Source organism: Podarcis pityusensis (genome assembly GCF_964106645.2).
Source record: "Podarcis pityusensis genome assembly, chromosome: 11".
Taxonomy (NCBI): Eukaryota; Metazoa; Chordata; class Lepidosauria; order Squamata; family Lacertidae; genus Podarcis; species Podarcis pityusensis.
The window spans coordinates 57,045,567-57,066,005 of record NC_138036.1 but is presented as its reverse complement, the minus strand read 5'-3'; the positions used below and the strand labels follow the sequence as shown (position 1 = coordinate 57,066,005).

Here is a 20,439-nt window from a genome sequence, read left to right as displayed (position 1 = left end):
CTGTATCTCGCTCTCCCTGTCCCACTCCTAGTTTCCCAGACAAAGCAGGGGAGTGGTCAGCTAAACCCGCAAGAACTGAAGTCCTATGAGAACCAGAGACCTGGCAAGGGAGCTGTCCAGCAGTGCTAGCAAGGTCAAATTTCAAGTGCTGATTAGCAAGGGGGAGCCAAAGAGACAGCTAGGATTAGGCGATGGTCCATAGGATTATTGTACAACAGATTCCAAGCAGCAGCTGAGGGTTTTTGTAGTCAGTGTGGACTTCAGAGTGACCCTGCCCTTGACCATTGCTTAACAATTAAACTACTTCTTATCCCACCCTTCCTCCCAAGGGTCTCAGGGCAGCACACATGGTTCTCCAGCTCCCGGCTTTATCTTCCTCAATCTTAGGTTGAGACTGAGAGGCAGTGAGTTGCTCAAAGTCACCAACTAAGGCTAAGCTTTGTGGCTGGGCAGAAATGTGAACCCATTTGCCTCTGACAGTGAAGATAGAACATTGTGGCTAGTAGCCATTGATAGCTTTTATTCTCTGCGAAATTGTCTAATCCTCTTTTAAAGCCATCAAAGTTGGTGGCCGTGCCATGGAGGGAATGCCACAGTTTAACTATGCAATGTATGATGTACTTCCTTTTGTTCCTTCTGAATCTCTCAGCATTTTAGCTTCATTTGCTGTCCCTGTGTTCTAGTATTATGAAAAAGGAAGAAAAACTTTCTCTATTCACTTTTTCCACACTATATATAATTTTAAACACCTCTATCATGTTCTCTTACTTGCTTGTTCTCTGAACTTAAAAGCCCCAAATGCTGTAATATTTCCTTGCAGGGGAGTTGTTCCAACCCTTGGTCATTTTGGTTGCCCTTTTCCAACTCTAAAATATATTTTGAAGTAAGGTGATCAGAATATTATTATTATTATTACTATTACTATTCTTAACCTCTCAGTGGCTTTGGACACCATCAACCATGGTATCCTTCAGGAGCAGCGGTCCGAGTTATGGGTGGGTGCCACCATTTGCTCTTTAGCTTTGTGGAGACATCATTGTGGGTTCGTCAGGGTTCAGGTTTATCTCCCATGCTGTTTAACATCTACATGAAACCATTGAATGGGGTCATCTGGAGTTATGGAGTATGTTGTCAGCCTGGCACCTTCGTTATATATCTTTAGGTGCCAGGCAAAAACATTCCTCTTCTTCCAGGCCTTTGGCTAATTAAGCAGTGTGTGGCCTTTTAAACTGTGTTGTTATTTTGTTTGTTATTATGTTATGAATTTTGTGTTCTTATTACTGTTCTGTGATCTTCGGGTGAAGGGCGGTAGGGCTTGCCGATCAGAAGGTCAGCGGTTCAAATCCCCGCGACAGGGTGAGCTCCCGTTGCTCAGTCCCTGCTCCTGCCAACCTAGCAGTACGAAAGCACGTCAAAGTGCAAGTAGATAAATAGGTACCACTCCAGCGGGAAGGTAAACGGCGTTTCCGTGCACTGCTCTGGTTCACCAGAAGCGGCTTAGTCATGCTGGCCACATGACCCGGAAACTGTCTGCGGACAAACACTGGCTCCCTCAGCCAGTAAAGCGAGATGAGCGCCGCAACCCCAGAGTCGTTAATGGTCAGGGGTCCCTTTACCTTTACTAATAACTGTAGACAATATTCCAAGGGCAGTCACATCATAGATTTGTATGGTTTTATTGACAGCTTTATTTTCATCCCCTTTCTTAACGATCCCTATCATGCCATTCACCTTTTTAACAGACATACACTGCTGCACACTGCATCAACATCTTCACTGAGCTATCGGCTAGGACCTCAAGGTCTCATTTCTGGTCAGTCACTGGCCAGTGCAAACCCCACCAATGTATATGCAAAATTAGGATTTCTTGCCCCACTTGATGCACTAATTGAAGCTGATGATAGATGCTTTTCATCAGAGAAGCCACCTGGGCCTCTATGGACAGAGAGAGTTCTAAGAGTAGCCCTGAATTGCATACCTGTTTCTTCAGTGGGAGTGCAACCCCATTTAAAACAGGCAGGCTCCCCAGTTCTCATCCCTGGGAACCACTTAGAAGAAGAAGAAGAGTTTGGATTTGATATCCCGCTTTATCACTACCCTAAGGAGTCTTAAAGTGGCTAACATTCTCCTTTCCCTTCCTCCCCCACAACGAACACTCTGTGAGGTGAGTGGGGCTGAGAGACTTCAGAGAAGTGTGACTGGCCCAAGGTCACCCAGCAGCTGCATGTGGAGGAGCGAGGAAGTGAACCTGATTCACTAGATTACAAGACTACCGCTCTTAACCACTACACCACCCTGGCTCTGTCTTTGTAGGATTCAGCATCAGTCTACTGGCCCTCATTCCCAGTGCCCTAGAAGAGTTGCTCATGGAACCAGATTTCCTCTTACAAATCCCAGTACTACCTCCCATGCTGTTTCAGAGGGTCACAGACCCTCCAGGGCAGCTTTTCAGGAGACACATAGAAAGGGAAAAGTTCAAAAATTGCCCCCTTTTTCCATTGAGGGCATCCTATCAGTGACACTCGCCACATGGGAAATCTGGATCCAACCTTGATATATAGTCTGCCTTGTTTCAAGAAGCGGGTTTGGTACATTTTCTCCTTTTTCCGAACGACCAGCACAAATACAGTTGAAGTGAAAGTTAGCTGAATCCCAGAAACATGGCTGTTCACTAAGGAATGTTTGTTCATTAACCTTCAAAATGTTTTCCCCCAACACAATGAAATAAAGCTCAACAGATAACTGAGGAGTGTTTTGTTGGGGAGGGCGAGAATGGGAAGTGGGTGGAAAGTGTGCATTTGTAAATATGTTTTCCACAAAGGGGATTTATGGCAGTAGAGCTTGAGCCAGATTGCAGTATTATTTCTTTTTACCTAAGTAGTTCATGCTAGTGTGTGGCGGGTTTTTGAGTGTGCTCTGAATTTTGAGGGGCAACTTCAGTGTTGCTTGTAGAAGACATGAACATCAAAAGGCTTAAGTAGACATATTTTGGCTATCAAACTGTTCTGAAGCATTGGAAAAGACTATAAACATGCCATGTTAAATTTTTTAAAAGTGATTCTTTACTTGGAACAAACTATGTTAAAGGGTCCTAAAGCATGAAGTGTATTAGTGTTATGAGTTTGTTGATATTCCTTAGCTTTTCCAAAATATTTGTGCTGAGTGAAACTGCTTTTGCTTGTGGCTGTATGTGTCATAAGCTAGTTTTGGAAAGATTAATTATCAGTTCTAGTATTCAGAAATGTAACATCTTTTTTAAAGAATAAGACACATGAGGAAAGTAATTTCTGGTGGGAATATATGAGTATTTAAATATATGTGCATATAAAAATGCAAGTTCGTTGTCTATCTTGGTTATATAATTGGACCTTCTGTATGTTGCAGTTTCATCTCTTTCAAAGTTTCTTACATACTGGACATCCAGTATCCATAATATATTTCATTGGTTCTAAGCAAGTTGTTTTTAAGGCTGTAGTAAGGTGCATGCAAGACCTCAGCCATCCAATGCTATGTTCTGCATGATTGGCAAGCTAAGTTGGTTGGTTTTTTTACAGGATGGATTATGTGTTGCAGCTGGTGGGACCCCCATAATCTTTTGTAAGATCACTGGCAGGCATCCAATCATCGAGTTTCAAGTATTTGTCCCTATTTGTGGGCCTGCAAGACAGAATTTGGATTCTCTTTGTGTGCCATCCAACTGACTACCCAATGGTACCTCTCTCTGAGTTGGTAGAGGTGGTCTCAGGAGTCTTGTTGGTCTCCCTCAGATGTATTAGGCAGAGAAGGATAGGAGTTTAAGGTATTTTAAGACCATTGAGAATATTGTTCCTGCCCCCTGATATTTATTATTTTGCTGCTTTGTAAACCATTACATACCCTTCTTTGAACTTCAGCATTTGTACTTTTCTATTTTATTGTCTTAACCATATTTTTTTAACCTCTCTGTGCTACCTTGGGGGCCTTTTGAAAATAAAAATGGCATACAAACATAGACTTCATCCTAAACTAATTTACCTGATGAAAGGATTCTCTGTGTGTTTGTTTTGGGTTGAGAGAATACATACCAAATACATAGCCCTTGAACTTGCCAGGTTTTAGTTTTGGGGATTTTAGCCAGGTTAAGATGGTAGCTGTTTTTTGAGCTGGGCTGAAATATCATAGAAAATAATTCTTTTGCTCTCCCCTCCAAGAATTATTCTTTAAACTCCTACATGAATTGCCATAGAATTTTAGCCCCACTATGTTCCCATTCCCAGTTTTGTTACCTGTGATTATTGTTTAATATTGTTACAGGAAGCAATGGGCTTGAACTGCCACCCCATTGTTTGCTTCATCCACCACCATAAAGTAAAAATAGTTACTTTCTGTATTAACCAATCTGTTTAAAAACCAATAATTTCCCTGTCCATCCCACAAAAAATTCTCTCCTACTCCAGCCCAAAAAACTGTTGAGAGAAGACTGCCTTCTCTCTGGAGAATATTCAGCGAAACGGTGGATAATGGAAACTGTTTTTGTTTAGCTCTAGACTTTTTTCTTTTACCATGTATAACAGGGCCTACCCTGATATTCCCTGTTTGGGTTCTGAGAGTATCCATGTTCAGATGCCAAATTGTACAGCTAAATACAGTAATAGGAATTTGGAAGAGAAGAGTGGAAGCATGGAGATAGGTATTGCATGTTGATAAGAAGGTTGTCACTGAGGATTGTTGTGGGTTTTCCTAAAGACTAAAACAATTAGAAAGTGTGCTTATCTTGTAGGTCAGTTGTGATCCCCACACTCTGCTTAAGTTCTATCCATGGGGCTGGACTGGGCTGGTTACAAAAGCTTTAGATCTCAGGGTTGTTGACATTTTCCTATGGCATACAAATGGAACATTGGGGCTTCCATAATCTGCTCATGCCTTAGAGTGATTTTCTTGTAAGGCTATTCAATTAAATAAAAGGAAAGCTATTTCTAAGAGCAGAACACGCTACATTTCTCAAGATTGCCCTGAAAAAGCCATGGTAATGTCAGAGCTTTTAGGAATATTAATGTTTGATAAGTAACATCAAGGTAGAGTAGTTGTGAAAGAGGCAGAAATAGCCTTTAGCCAGAGCAGAGGTTTTGCTTCAAACCTCTGTCTGACTCAGGAGTCCGTGCACAGATCTGTACGTGTGGCTGGGATGGAGAGCACACGTCAGTTGCTGTCATCCCCACCCCCAATTAACCCAGGTGATCTGCATTGTAGTCTGCAACACCTGGTGGAGTGAAGCAAAAGCAGTACAGTGCATTGCTACCAAAGTGCTTGCAAAGCAGACAGCTCTAAATTATTCAGGCAAGTGAACATTGCTCCAAGCAGAGGCAAGTAATATACTCTGCATAGTTCAACTCTGCATAGTTACTATCCTCTGGCCCTTTGGGAGAATTCCTTCCTGAACACCACTCTGCTCCCTGTCAGGGATGGAACTCTGAGCAGGAGGGCCAGCTTCAATAAAATATTGGTGGGTGGGGGGCAGCTAAGCCGTGCCCCACATAACTGATCACACGACACTGCACACACAGTATTTGAATGGCAATGCCCATCAACTTTGTGGAGGACTGGCCCCCTCAAATATTTTAGGGGGTGCAAAGGGACCTTGGTCCCTAGGAGTTGGCTCTTACGAGCATGTGACAAAGTCTGTCCACTGAGAGTCACCCCTAACTTTACTGGGCAAATGTTTCCAACAACATCCAGTTAGGCAGGGTGTGGGAATGACTACTTGATCTCAGAAGATCATAGCAAGTTCTTTGTTCCCATTTTATTCTGTTCTAAAACGTTATTCCTCTAATAAGAATGAAGCCTTCAGGCTTTCAGCTTGAAAAATTTTTTTACGGACAATTTTTATAGCTAGTAGTCTATTAAATACCTTCCTCCTATTATATCTTGTCTCCATTGTTATTTAACTACAGTCACAGTGTCACCATTTAAATTTAAGTAGATCAAATTCTCTTATTGTAGAATTCTCATTTGTTTAGATGGCCTACATTGTCTTGTGGCTTTTTGCCTTTTCAAAACGATGGCTCCCTAACTAATAACATGTACTGTTATGCTTTGAATTTATTGGTTTTGAGCTCATCCTGTTTCTTCTACATAGCAATTCTCCATATCTCTTATCTGCAGGGTTTTCCAACATGCTCCTCCTTTCTATCCAAGATTGCTAATGAAAAGAGAATTAAAATAATAATTCCAACATCAATCCATAAGCATGACCTTCTGGTTCTGAGTAGAAAGTTTAAATTGATGTGTTGTCCATCTTATTGTTCCTATGTTAATATCTATTTGTAGAGAGTTTACATTTAAGGTAAACCGAGTGGGGTGCATTTCCTGGTCCACCCAGCAGAGGGCCACAGGCAAACACCCAAAGCAGTGATTGGTGTAAGCCTGTAAGCCTTCAAGCCATGGTTCTTTGCCCCATGCTGAATTTTATCTATCCAGTCTGCTCCCTGTTGGGAAAAGAGACAAAGAAACAGCATGGAGGATGGTACCTGACAATGCTTGGAGCATTTCCACCACAACAAGGGGGCACCAGAGGACACATTTTTCCAAGGTTCCCCTTAAACTTGGAGCTGCAAGAAGCAGCCCGTGGGGGGGGGGGGAAGAGATTTCAAATGCCCCCCCAGCTGCAATTCTTGGATTTAGCACTGCATAGTAGAGGATCCACAGCTTGTGTCACATTTTAGTGACCCAAGTGCAGGACGCAAGAGACCAGGCATTTGATTATATACTCAGGGCCGTCTTAAGCATATCCGGCGCCATGGTGCTAAGATCCTTCAGGTGCCCCCCCTGGCAACTCCAAAACAAGGGAGGGGGCGGTGGAAAATGTCCTCTGCCTCCCCCACTGCGCCGATCCCCGGCGTGGCGGCGGCGATCAAGCAGGAAAACTTGCTGGCGGATGTGCTCTCCTGGGCGCCTGAGAAGGCAGCCCAGGAAGGCTAAACGCTGCCTTTTGCCAGGAAGCAGGAGGAGGACAATGACCGGTAGCAGGGCCGTCTTTCACAGATGCAGAGGCTTGGGAGGGTAGCTGCACACCTGCCAGCCATATAGTTGGCGGGGCACAGCTGGTGGGCGTGCAGGGAAAGGGGAGGCTGCCGGCAAAGCCGCGCATCTCCCCCACTCGCTAGGGCGCCCCTGAGAGACCGGCGCCCTGGCGCAACAAACCACTAGCACCAATGGGAAAGACGGCTCTCTATATACTAACAACATTGTGAAAGTAGATTAAGAAAACTGAAAGGCTGGTAGTTAACCTGTGATATCAGCTTTAATGTTTTTTCTTTTTTTTTTTTAAAAAAAGCACGCATAAGGGGTTACATACTTAGTTGAAAGACAATAATGGGAGGAGGAATGTGTAGATTCCCCTTATGTGTAGGGAGAGTGTACATAAGAAGAAGCCTGGTTTTTGTTTTTTAATGTAAACAAATAGAAGAAAGAAGGTTCTTTAGTAACAACCCTAATTTATCCTTTCACGAAACAACCTGATTTTGTAAACAGGTTTTGAACATTCAGCGTGAGATCCTTTGCCTAGCTTGAGGAGAGAATTGCTCTAATGTGAACTGACGATCAACAAGGGGTTTATCCTTATTATCTCTAGTGTTGTTTCATGAGTTTTGCACTGTCTCTTAATGAGCACTAAAGGTTTAGATGAGTTTGCCTGTAATGGCTCGCAGGGGGGAGATTGTGAATAAACCTCTCCCGTAATTTCTATTTTATTTTATATTTATTTTTCTGTTGCTTTCCTGTTCATCCCCTGCCGTGCTGTCACTGTGATATGAGGCACATGGTACTGGTGTACTATGTGATGAAGACCAATGTATACCAACAGTGGCTGATGTTTAGACTTCTCAATAACCTTCAGTCTAAGCAGGGTTTGAGGTCATTATTAGGCATGAATTTGGAGGGAAGATGCACGGTCATTGGAAGCGGTGGCAGATGTTTTCCCCTGAATCAAGGGCATGAAGAAAACGTTAAATGTCTGGTCATTTAAGAATGGATCAAAACTAGCAGACAGTCAATAACTTGTATCAAATTTGTACAGATCAGTTTTTGTAATTTTACATTTTAATATAAACAGTTTTTGTTGTAGTTTTGTCCCCACACTTTAAGGCTTGAGATCCCTCAGTTACTTACAGGTTAAACTAAATTACTTATCATCAGATCTCTGTTGCACGTATTGTCCATTTAACTCACAGTGTCAAATTATAATCAACGCTTGGAAGCTGAGCATTCTGTGTTTGTGTTTTACTCAGGGTGTGATGTGATAGACACACAGAGTTCATTAGGACTAAGATCATTAGACTTTGCTAGTTATCTATTCTGCTTTTTCGGAGAAAATAATCAACCTAGAAAGGAGTAAGTGAAATCCATTGTGTGATTGAGTGCCAGAATTGGTAACTCTTGAAACCTTATGCTTGTATTCTTCTATCTTATGATGCTCCTGCAAGCCTGTAGCCCTATTTGGGTGTTAGTAGTTCATGAAATTACCAGTGTGTGAGGGAAGAACAGGGGTGTGCCAGTCTGCCCTGTCCCTGCTTCTGTATCTACTGAGGCCACCTCTGCCCCAGCTGCCAGGGTTCTACATCATCTAGGGAGCCTATGCATGTGTAGCAGGCCCCCAACTCCAGACCTTCCCAACAAGACCTTCCCCCACTACAATAATGCATCAACAGCCTTCTTAACTGGCATCTCTCTCTCTCTCTCTTAAATAGTTACATTGCAAACCAACGGAAATTAGAAAGCATAAATGAAAGTGATGTCAGAAGCTACGTTGGATTAAGAAATTTGTGAGTATATCATTTTTCATATTTATTATTATAAACCATGTGTCTTTGTCCATTGTTGCATATGCTCTGTAGGGGATTAGGCAGAGTTCCTGCATATTTGGGCATCCCTGTTTATTTTAATGAAAAGAACAACTTTGCAAATGAAAAAGAATATATGTCCTCTCCATTGCACTTTGAAGCTCTCACATGTACCGTGGAAGGCTTAATAAGGGCAGTAGTGCTTAATAATCTTTAGAATCACAATACTATGTGCCTTCCCCAAATGTGTGCCCTCCAGATATTTTGAACCACAGTGCCCATTATTTCTGAGCATTGGCCATGTGAGCCTGTTGAGAGTTCTAGTCCAAAACATCTGGAAGGGACCAGGTTGGCCATGGCTGCATTAGACGTGCTGTGGTTACTGAATCAATATAAATAATCATGAAATACCTTGAGCTATTAAGGTAAAGGATAAAGGACCCCTGGACGGTTAAGTCCAGTCAAAGGTGACTATGGGGTGTGGCACTCATCTCACTTCAGGCCGATGGACCTGGCATTTGTACACAGACAGCTTTCTGGGTCATGTGGCCAGCTTGACTAAACCACTTCTGGCGTAATGGGATACCATGATAGAAACCAGAGCGCATGGAAACACCGTTTACCTTCCTGCCGCAGCGGTACCTATTTATCTACTGGCACTGGTATGCTTTCTAATTGCTAGGTTGGCAGAAGCTTGAACTATTATGCAGGATTAAAAAGGATTAAAGATTACTTGACAATTCTAACTTGCATTTGTGTTTTTTGTCAGAACTGTGGTGAATTCAGGTTTGAAGTTTGTCTCAACCAAAGCTTTCCTGAAAAATCCCAGCCTGCATTACATGTAAGTAAAAACTCACTTAATGGTTCCAGAATACGCAAAGCTTTATCATACATCATTACCTTATTTGCAATCCATGGGAAGAAAATTAGAGGGATGCTACTTAAAAATAACAAGCAGTGACCTGCCCAAAAGTATTGCAGTGTATCATTGGTGCTTCAAGGCTCCTGATCAGGGTTCACACCAACCTGGAACAAACATGTTTTGTGGTTTGCAGAGGTGTTCACGTGTCTGTTCCCATGTGTGTGTAGATTTCAGGAGAGGGAAAAGAAAACGACATATTTCTCATCCCCTCAAAGCCTTTCCTGGCTGTTCTAAATGACAGGGTTGGGGCTGATTGCCAGCCTTGTACCTGTATCACTATGTAGCAAAGTGGGTGTGTCTGAAAAAAGAAAGGGGAAATATGCTATTTTCATTTTCCTTCTTCTTGAAACCTCTCTGCATTGTGAGAAGTGGAAAGTTTTTTAACCTTAATCCTGATCCTGACCCTAATCTGTCCTGTTATGGGTTCAAGCAGGCTTATCCATGGCTTTCCCCTTTACTTTATTATTTATCCTCTAACACCTTTGAAAGCATTGAGCATTGTTGAACCATTTTAGCACTACCTTAATTTCCCTTTTCATTAATGCACTACTTACATTTTTCTGCATGCAGAAAGCACTATATTGTTTGTGGTTGGCCCTGTTTTGCTACCATACTGATGGCAGTGGATTGCTCAAGTTCAGTTTAGAAAGAATGATAAATGGAAAGCATCTAGATATATCTGGTTATATGTTGGAAGTGTAAAGAAGTGGTTGCTGATTTTGCTTTTCATTCTGGATTGTTAACAGCTTGTGATACGGTATGATGACTAAAGAGCCATGGATTTCAAGCTTGGAATCTAAGGGAAGAAAAATATTAGATACCAATGACCTGCTAATTGCCACTTTGCAAATTCCATGTTTTATATTTACACATAAAATATCATGTATTCCTGTGAGACACATAGCACCTGAGCTAGCAGCAGAACGCTGATGGAGATAGCATTTAAATACATGTGCATATTTGTATATTGTCAAAAGCAGTATACTGCAGATATACAGCATGTATACTTGGATGCACATTCTAATGTATCTGAAACAGCAAGTGATATGCCTGTGGATATTTACTGTTGTATATATGTTATACAACAACAATACTTCATTGTGGTCCAAAGACCCACAAAAAAATTTCAAAACAAGATACAGTTAAAACGACCAGACAGACAGATGGAAAAAACCAAGGCTGTCATTTTGTTTTATCTAGGGCATAATCATCTTTGTTTCTTATAACCTCCGAAAGAAACTTTGCCATGGCCCATGTAATATCATTTGACCTGTCTTCCAAAAGATATTTAATATGGGAGGCTTCAGATTTTCCCTGCAATCAATTGATCCCTCATATTGCCCACAATGCAGTAGGATATGCTTCATACTATCGACATCCTGGGAACATAAACAAAGCCTATTCTGATAGAGGATGCCTCTCAGACTGACACTGAGAACCTCTGAGGGAAATACATTTAGTCTGGCTTTGGTAAATAAACGCCAATAGGTAGGTACCAACAAATTCCTAAGGTATGAGGATATCTGAAAGCCGTACCCGTATTGGGTTCCAGCTGTGACTGAGGTACAAATTACATAAGATCGGGATCGCAGGTTGCTATGTGAGATGTTCCAAAGCCTTTGTCTCAGGGATTCAAGGTCAGTGTCATAACCCAGATGATGTAAGAGGGATGACGGCAGTCCAATTGAGGTGGCTTTCCTGGCCATAGTTTTCAGCCATGGGCTGACAAACTTCTCATTGGTTAAATGTACTAATAATCCCTTATCCAGGCCAAATACTGAGATCTTGAGCCAGTATCTCAAGGCAGCCCATCATGCTTTGGTGGAGAGTGGGCATTCACCTGTTTCCAGAAATAGAATTGAATTTGGGACACAGTTTGGGACCTGTAATAGGAACTGAAAAAACTTTGCCCGGAACCAGTCTAACTTAGGAAATGAACCGTTGTACCAGACGTTTGAAGCATAGAGAATTTGGGAAACAGATTTTGCATTAAAAACCCTTATGGCTGATGGGAAAAGAATTGGAGTATAGCGAGTTTGCTTATCTCCGCCTTTTGATAGGTGGTCTGCCTGTGGCAGTTCCAGGACTTTGAACGATGAAATAAGAGCCCTAAATACCAGAAGCATTTGAATATATGTTATGCAGCTACATGTTCTGCTGAAAGATGCGGCTTCTTGAGTTTTGTCCATGAAACTTGTTGCATAGGCCATATTGGGATGTCATGCTAAACCACGATTGGCTTGTTTCAAACAAATCATGTTTAACATGAATGGCAGCTTGTTGCTTCAGATGACATGACGAGCTGTTGGTTAAGCCAGGAGTGGGGAAGCTCAGGCCTAGAGGCCACATGTGGCTTCTGGATGCCCCTCTGTCAGGCCACACACCCTTCCCCCCAGTCCACATCAACTCTGCTTTACTTCCTTGAGAGTTTCTGCCTTGCTGAAATGTGTTCTTGAGCTCTGATATTGCCCCTTTGTTCCTTGGATGGAGTATATAGAGCAGGGGTAGGCAACCTAAGGCTCATGGGCCACAAGCAGCCAACAGGGGTCGTTTAACCGGCCCACCAGGCCAGTGGCGTAGCGTGGGGGTGCAGGGGGGGCCGGCCGCACCGGGCGCAACATCGGGGGGGGGGTGCGCTCGCACTCGGAGCTCTCTGCCCCTACCTGGCTCACTCACTCTCTCACACTGCTGTGCTGGCTGTGTGAATCTGATCCGAGCCGCTGGGTCGCCGCCCACTGTGGAGGGGGTGGGTGCCAGGCGTGCGGTGCGGAGAGAGCGCGAGGGACTATCTGGGGGAGGGACAGTGCAGCGTCCGCCCAGCGCAGCGCTGAGCGCGGGAGAGAACCACACCAGACCAGACCAGGCAGCAGCAAGAAGAAGCTGGCAGCGGCGGCAGGTTAGGGGTTAGGGGGCGCAAATTACTTGCCTTGCCCCGGGTGCTGACAACCCATGCTACGCCGCTGCACCAGGTGCCCCCGAACCGAGCTGCCTGCCCAGCAATTCCCCTTGCTGTGCTAAACCAGCCTGGTGCAGGGACTGCGCTGGAAATCGCATCTGCTGGAGTGAACCGTCCCAGGCGAAGTAAACCTTGCCGACCCCTCATATAGAGGAATGTGTGTAGAACATAGCCTACTGTACCAAAGGTTTCATTTACACTGGATGCTCTGCCCCCTTTGCTTTTGACCCTGTCCCTCACTGGGATGTGGCCACCACAAAGTAGTGTGGCCCTCAGACTGAAAGAGGTTTCCCATCCTTGCGTTAAGCAAAAAAGAAAAAAGGGGGGAAAGCAAAAAGCTTTTGAAGTCCTCGTGACCACACTGGAGGAAGAGTGGGGAGGAGGCTTGTTGTTGCCTGTTCTAGTCAATCGGAATAATCGTTTACAACAGCCTTCCTCAGCCTGGGTCCATCAGCTGGTGTTGGAATACAGCTCCCATAATCTCAGACAATTAACCATTCGGTCTGGGAATGATGGGAGTTGTGGACCACCAATGGCTGAGGAACCCAGGTTGGGCAAGACTGGTTTTACGTGGCATTCAGACAGAGTCATTATTCATTTTCATATTAAGCTAAAAACAACCCAAAACAACCCCCCCATTGTATATCCTTGAGTCTCATTAACATTGGTGGCAAAAATCCAAGTGATTTCATAGGGTGCAATGTTTGCTTTTTCTACTGAAGTTTAAATCATCAGAGTGACAGCATATACATTTATGCATTTCACTGTTTCTTGTCTTATAACAATTGGTGCACATCTAGGATTTGGAAACCATTTTTGTTTTTGTTTTTTTGGCAGACGTTTTAATGAAGATTGATATAACTGCATGAACTTTCCAACTAAAAAAACTATTTTGGCTTTAATTATGTCACAGGAGGAGCCTTTCAACTCCTTTTAAAATCCCTTTTTAAAAATAAACTGATTCCCAACGGTATTTCATGTGAAAATACTAATGATAGCAGCGAGCATTTAAAGCAACTGCAGTAATGTCTGATGCTAAAGAATACATTTTGTCCCCTCCCAAGATGAAATTTGTGTAGCCAAAATGCTTTCCTTTAGCTTGATTATTTGAAATCAGTAATAATGTAAACAAAGGAAAATAAACATTCCAGTAGATATTGCTTAAATGTAACTTACAGCATAATTGACTCAGTTCTGGCATTCTCACTGACTTTAAATTTCAAAACAATAACACTTAACAAGCCATTGAACAGCACTGTTTTAGCAAAGCCACCTGTTTGTAAATTCAGCAGTCAAAATCATTAATGACTTGCTATCATGCTGTATGAACAGTCACTGTGTATTTAAGTGCCTGAAGAAGTATTGTACAGTATGTGCTCTTCAAAACTTTGGGGCGTTGATGCTCAGTGCATGCAAGTATATGGTAGGGACACTGGAGAGATTCAGTTCATTCTGTATTTTAAAGTGAACCAACCAAATTCGCATTTTCCAGATCATGAATTGCAAACACTGCTGTGAGGGAGAACATTTTCCAGTGATTTATTTTGTGTTTTGTATGTTCATTAGTAACAATGAATGGCTGCTCGTTGCAAATAAATATTGGGCAAGTTTGGAAGTTTCAGAGTTTTGAGCTTTGTTTACTAAATATGAGTAAATATACTAAATTGGTTACTTTGGGTTGTTTTGCTCTTTTCTAAATTTGCAATAAATTTTTTTAGCTCAGAAACATGCCAAATGTGTAAAAAAATGCATGTTCTACTGTAAAAATCCCCCCAAATGCATATGCTTAAAGTCCTTTTTAAAAGAATGCAATCAACTTTTCATTAATGTTACTCCAGCTGTGTAATAACTGACGTGCTATAGCCTGGCAGATTTCTCAGCTACATAAAATGGTGAAAAGTAGCACAAGTAGGAACAGTGCAAAATGAAGTCTTGCTTGACTCCCTTGCCGAAAGAATCAGGGCTTGCCTAATACACTTATTAAAGCTGCACATTTATAATACAGTAGGCAAACACCTAATTCACCCTCAACTATGGGTGAGGAACCTGTGACCATCTGGTTGTTGATAGACCCCCAACTCCATTCAGCCCCAGTGCATGTGGCCAGTAGTCAAGAATGACGCGAGTTGTAAACTAGTGTGATGTAGTGGTTAGAGTGTCGGACTAAGACTTGAGAGACCAGGGTTCAAACCCACTCAGCCATGAAGCTCATTGGGCCAGACACTACCTCTCAGCCTAACCTACCTCATGGAGTTGTTGTGGGAATTAATTAAGAAAGAGGAGAACCATGTATACTACAAATGGCTTAGCATGTAGCACTGGGGTGCAGCTCCTAGTTCAATGCAGTTAATTACAAGTAGAATCGAAAGCATCTGATCTTCACTCAGGTAGAAGGCAGAGAGAGGAAGCGAGAGTACATGGTCCTGAGGCTCATAGCTATTGTACTACCAACCTTACTGTATGCTTGTGAAACATGGACTACTTACAAACGCCATCTGCAACTTCTCGAAAGATTCCATCAACGGTGTCTCCGAGAAATCTTACACATCACTTGGGAAGACGGGCGAACTAATATCAGTGTACTGAATGAAGCAAAGATCACCAGTGTTGAAGCAATGATTCTTCAACATCAACTTTGTTGGACTGGTCATGTTGTACGGATTCCTGATTATCATCTTCCAAAGCGGCTACTCTATTCTGAACGTAAAAATGGAAAGCGTAATGCTGGTGGTCAACAAAAGAGGTTTAAAGACTGTCTCAAGGCAAATCTTTAAAATGTAGTATAAACACTGACAACTGGGAAACACTGGCCTGCGAGCGCTCCAGTTGGAGAACAGCCTTTACCAAAGGTGTCATGGACTTTGAAGACATTTGAACTCAGAACGCAAGGGAGAAACTTGCTAAGAGGAAGGCATGTTTGGCAAATCCACACTGTGATCAACTCCCACCCGGGAACCAATGTCCCCACTGTGGAAGGACGTCTGGATCCAGAATTGGCCTCCACAGTCACTTACGAACTCATTGTTAAAACCGTGTTTATGGAAGACAATCTTACTCTGCTACGAGTGATCGCCAAAGAAGAAGAAGAAAAAGAAAAAGAAGAAGATAATACAAAAATATAGTTCAGCATTGTAAACCAGACCAATACAGTGGTACCTCGGGTTCCAGATGCTTCAGGTTACAGACTCCGCTAACCCAGAAATAGTTCCTCAAGTTAAGAACTTTGCTTCAGGATGAGAACAGAAATTGCGCAGTGGCTAAAGTGGTACCTCAGGTTAAGAACAGTTTCACGTTAAGAACGGACCTCTGGAACAAATTAAGTTCTTAACCCGAGGTACCACTATATCTCCTTAGGACTATTCCAAGATTTTTTCTTCACTGCCCTAGGTGGATTTAATTCCCCCATCTTGTGTCCTAAGCAGCATATTTTTTGTTTTAATTTTTGATGACAGTGCCTTCCTTACTTCCTTTCTTTGGAGTGCTTCAGCTTCAGGTGCTGTGCAGTGTATCTTCATATCCCGTACTTCAGCCAGATTTGCACTCAACTGGGATGGAGGTTGTGGGGAGGCAAAACTGGCAATTCATGGCAGCTTCTACACTTGTTCTCAGCCCTAAAAAAAAGGTCCAGGTCTTCAGAGATTTGTAGTCTGAATGGGAACATAGATGACAGGGACCACTACAGCATCTACTAAGCATCTCTCTTGCTCACTGGGAACGTTTTATTTTATTTTATTCTATTTTTCCTCCTTTGTCTCTTCTTCAGTGAAGGTGTTTCCACCCCCACAGCACAGATGACCATGTGAACATAATCTAGAGCAAAATTGCCTCTGATCTTCAATCTAGTAGAAGACATTAAAGCTCATTATAGTATGACGCCCTGAATGCTTAATTGACGTGAAAGGCCTAATGGCTGTATTTTGCCATTTCCCCTGTGATCTTTCATGCAGTTTCAAAGGGATATATAAAAAGCTTATGAAACTTCTTATTTGGCATGTGGTCAGGGTTTAGGTAAGTACAGTTTTCAATGAAGGATCAAAGAATACATGGTAAACATGTATATTGCGTATGAATAAGTTGAGCATGTAGTCAACATCTGAGAATGTCTTTGGAGTAAAACTTAATCCACATTTTTTCTCTACATGAATAGACCTGTTTAAAGGTGCACATCGTGATGAGTGTTTGCCTTTGTGTTGTGTCTCATCTTCAAGTGAGAGTACAGTCCGTATCATTTTATAGGCCATCACCCAATTAAAAAAAAAAAAATGAAAGTTGGTTGCTTTACCAACTTACAATATATTGTAATATTTTTGTTTCAGATTTTTTTTTTTACTTTTAATAATGACATTCTGTTTCTTTACAGTAACTTATCTGGAAACAAGTTTTCAAGTTTGTCCAGAAAGTCTTTCCGCCACCTGAATTTGACTGATCTGTAAGTAATTGTTTTGTTTTGTTTCTTAAATGGTGAGGGTTGGTTGTTGTAGTAGTTGCCATTATCATCACCATCCAGCCCAAGCCTACTTCACAGGGTTCTTGTGAGGATAAAATGGAGAGTGTTGAAAGCTTGTGTGCTGCCTTAAACTCCTTGAAGAGAAGGTGAGATATAAATGTAATAATAAATAAATAAATAAATAAATAAAAAAATAAAAATAACCATTGTCCAGTTTTTAATGGATATGGAATATATCAAAGAAATACTTGTGGGTTTAAGAAAAGGTAAATTTTTCTTTGCACAGGCCTAAAGACATTTGTGTGCTCTGGTGAATCAGATGGGTTGGTCACTACCACATGTTTTGTCTCCATACTCCAAAAGCCATTACTGGGAATGTTTGGAGACTGGTGGTAAAGAATATGGGACAGATACATGTGATGAGCACAATACAGACAAACAACGCACTTCATCCCATGGAGACAATTTAAAGAGGCTTCCATGCAATCACTGAAAAGGACTCCTAGGCTAGAACTCTTTAACAGGGGCTCTTCTCTTTCCCCCCTCAAACCACAGAATCCACACTGCAGATCAATTTACTTGTATGGGCCAGCTGCATATTCCTGCATTGCAGGGGGTTGGACTAGATGATCCTCAGGGTCCCTTCCAACTCTACAGTTCTATGATTCTATGATTCTACTTTTGAAACACTAGAGAATTGCAGTGGCAGTAAACTGTGCACTATGGGAAGCCCTTGAGCAGGCCTAGCATCACCTGACCCCTTGACCTGATGAGAATTACTGAACCCTTGGTGAAGCAGCTTCACCTAATTAAAGTTTTTGAGTTACTGGGGCAGTATCACAAAACTTGTAAAAGTGGATCAAGTGATGCTTGAGCTGTGCTTATGAAGAAGCAGTCAGTAGATAACATACCATGGTCAAGGGAATTCACATCCTGTCGCTCTAAAACGTTTCTGTGTGAATTGGACCTTTTGTTCTTTCGTCTTTGTCCTGCTCTTTTGGAACTTTCTTCACATCTTTATTGCACTTGTCTTTCTGGTGAAGTTGTACAGTAAAAGAAAATTTTGTTGTTTTAATCATTTGATAGAGAAGAAGTAAACTATGACTACCTGGAGGATTTAAAAACTGGATTTGTGTTTGATTTTCTTTCTGCTGCTTCTTAAACTTGTCTGAGGACACATTATCTTACCTGGACTCATTGTGTTGAAACCAGTGTTAATTCTACTCAGAGGAAACCTATTGAAATTAAATGGACATGCGTAACTTAGGTTCATTCATTTCAGAGGGTCTGCTATGAGTAGAATTTAGATGGATTCAACTCATTAGCTGTAATACCAGTAAATATATATTTTAAAAGATTTGTTACATATTCCTTTTTAGGGAAGCCATATCATTTACTGGTTTTAGAAGTTCCCAAGGAGAGCCTAATCTTAGTTAGGTCCCATGTTATGTGCAGGTATGGAAATTTGATAGACAAGTGGAAAGATACTATGGCCTTGTGATTACAGTTCAAGAGGCAGCATTAGTTTGCATATTTTTGTAATGTAGTAGTCATCAAGCAGCTGGATGAGAAAGATTATTGTTTGAGGAAATAGAGTGACCATGTTTGGTCGATTATATCTCGGTAAGCTGAGATATGAAGAAGCCCTTTGAAAGTGTGAGCAACTCCTTTGCTCCATTGAGTATTTTCGCTAATCCAACCTCTATAGTAAAGCTTGTACTATTCAGTTGAATGTGATACTTTTTTTGTCAGCTCATATTAATGTACATTGCTGGCATAAACAGCCTAATGATGGCATTTTATAATTCTCCTTTTGATCTTTCATCTGGGTGCACATAGACTCTCAAAAGTTTAAAGAACTTGTGCTAGCACTGGCCAGGATTTAAGTGAGTTCACTTTTCAATTTGTGATTAAAAGAAGGCATGAGTAGCACCCACTTTGCTCATGGCTAAATTGAGCATGTAATTGAGACTATAAAAGTTGGCTTGATAGTGGAATCTGCCTCATATATCTGTAGGTGCCAGGTGGGGCATCCAGTTACAAAACTTGATTCTTATGTGCAATGAAAGTGAGATATGAAATTACTCTTACAGAGGAAAATAATCCAATCTCCTGTTCTGAATGTCCTTTGACTTCTCTGTAATCAAACAAACACTTTGTTTTAGATGTCATGGTAGACATGAGTTGAGAGAGGTTTTAAAAGGCCATAGCTTTAAGTACATTTTAAGAGATTGAAGTTGTTGATTATAAGGTATTTGGATGCTATAACAATAAGTCAGTCTAATAAAGTAGAGATTTGAGGGGAGATGGGAAGTTATTGGTATAACAAGGGTAGAGAACCTATTATAAAATGTAACAATAAATGGGTAGCAATAATCTGAAAGAAACATTACTGTGAAAAGAGAAGGAACAATGTACCACATTTGATGTTTACTGAGCAAAGGGCAGGGAGCTGATCCATAGCTGTCAACGTTTCCCTTTTTTTAAAGGGAAATTCCTTATTCTGAATAGGATTCCTTGCAAGAAAAGGGAAACGTTGACAGCTGATCATTAAGATTTAGGAGGTGGGTAAGTCTGGGTTGTGCTGCTAAAATGTGCTGCTATATTGAAGGCAGAGGAAATGTTTCTGAATGGCCCACTAAATCTCCAAGGGGAGCTAGTTTATAATCTGGCAAGCACAGCCTTGTAAACAAAGGTTACTAGCCTGCAATTTTTCTTTTACTAGCCTGTTGTGGCTGGCAGGGTGAGAGAGCTCTGTCCCTCCTGCAGTAGCATTTACATTTCTTTGCATGGATGATGTAGCTTCTCTCCTCTTGCAGCTTGCTTGGTTTCTTTGTTGGGCACAGAGGAAGGATGGAGTCTTCCATCACCCTTCTGCTGGCCTGTTTATGCGCCTGCATGCAATTCCATGTGTTTACCTAAATGGAACTAGCGGAATAGTGTTTAAAAGGCTAGGCCAGTAAGTACAGTGGGGATTTAAAGACTTTAAAGTTATAAGAAATTCAGATAAAAGTTAAAATAAACATGAAGCCACAAATCAGCATAAAATAAGTATTCTTGGAATAGGGAGGGGCGACAAATGCCTAATCTACTATGCATATACTTTCATCTCTGTGTCCACCTGATTTCCTGCTGGGTATAAATTAAGTACTGTATTATGGAAGTGTGATGATGATTATTAAGTAGTTGCCAAGTCCTTCTTTCGGTGTGTCCTCCAATACAGTGGTACCTCGGGTTACAGACGCTTCAGGTTATGCGATTTCGTGTTGCGCACTGTGCCGAACCAAGAAGTACCAGA

At 41.8% G+C, this 20,439-nt stretch overlaps 1 protein-coding gene across 9 annotated transcripts in view; it reads left to right on the top strand.

Moving 5' to 3' along the window:
- The window catches only part of NTRK2 (neurotrophic receptor tyrosine kinase 2), a 172,809-nt gene that overhangs the window by 12,700 nt on the left and 139,670 nt on the right, over nt 1–20,439 (top strand). For all 9 annotated transcript variants that reach the window (XM_080972478.1, XM_080972481.1, XM_080972479.1 and 6 more), the window contains 3 exons: nt 8,724–8,798; nt 9,586–9,657; nt 17,055–17,123. In XM_080972478.1, coding sequence (XP_080828604.1) covers nt 8,724–8,798; nt 9,586–9,657; nt 17,055–17,123 — 216 coding nt within the window. The remainder of the gene's footprint in view (nt 1–8,723; nt 8,799–9,585; nt 9,658–17,054; nt 17,124–20,439) is intronic.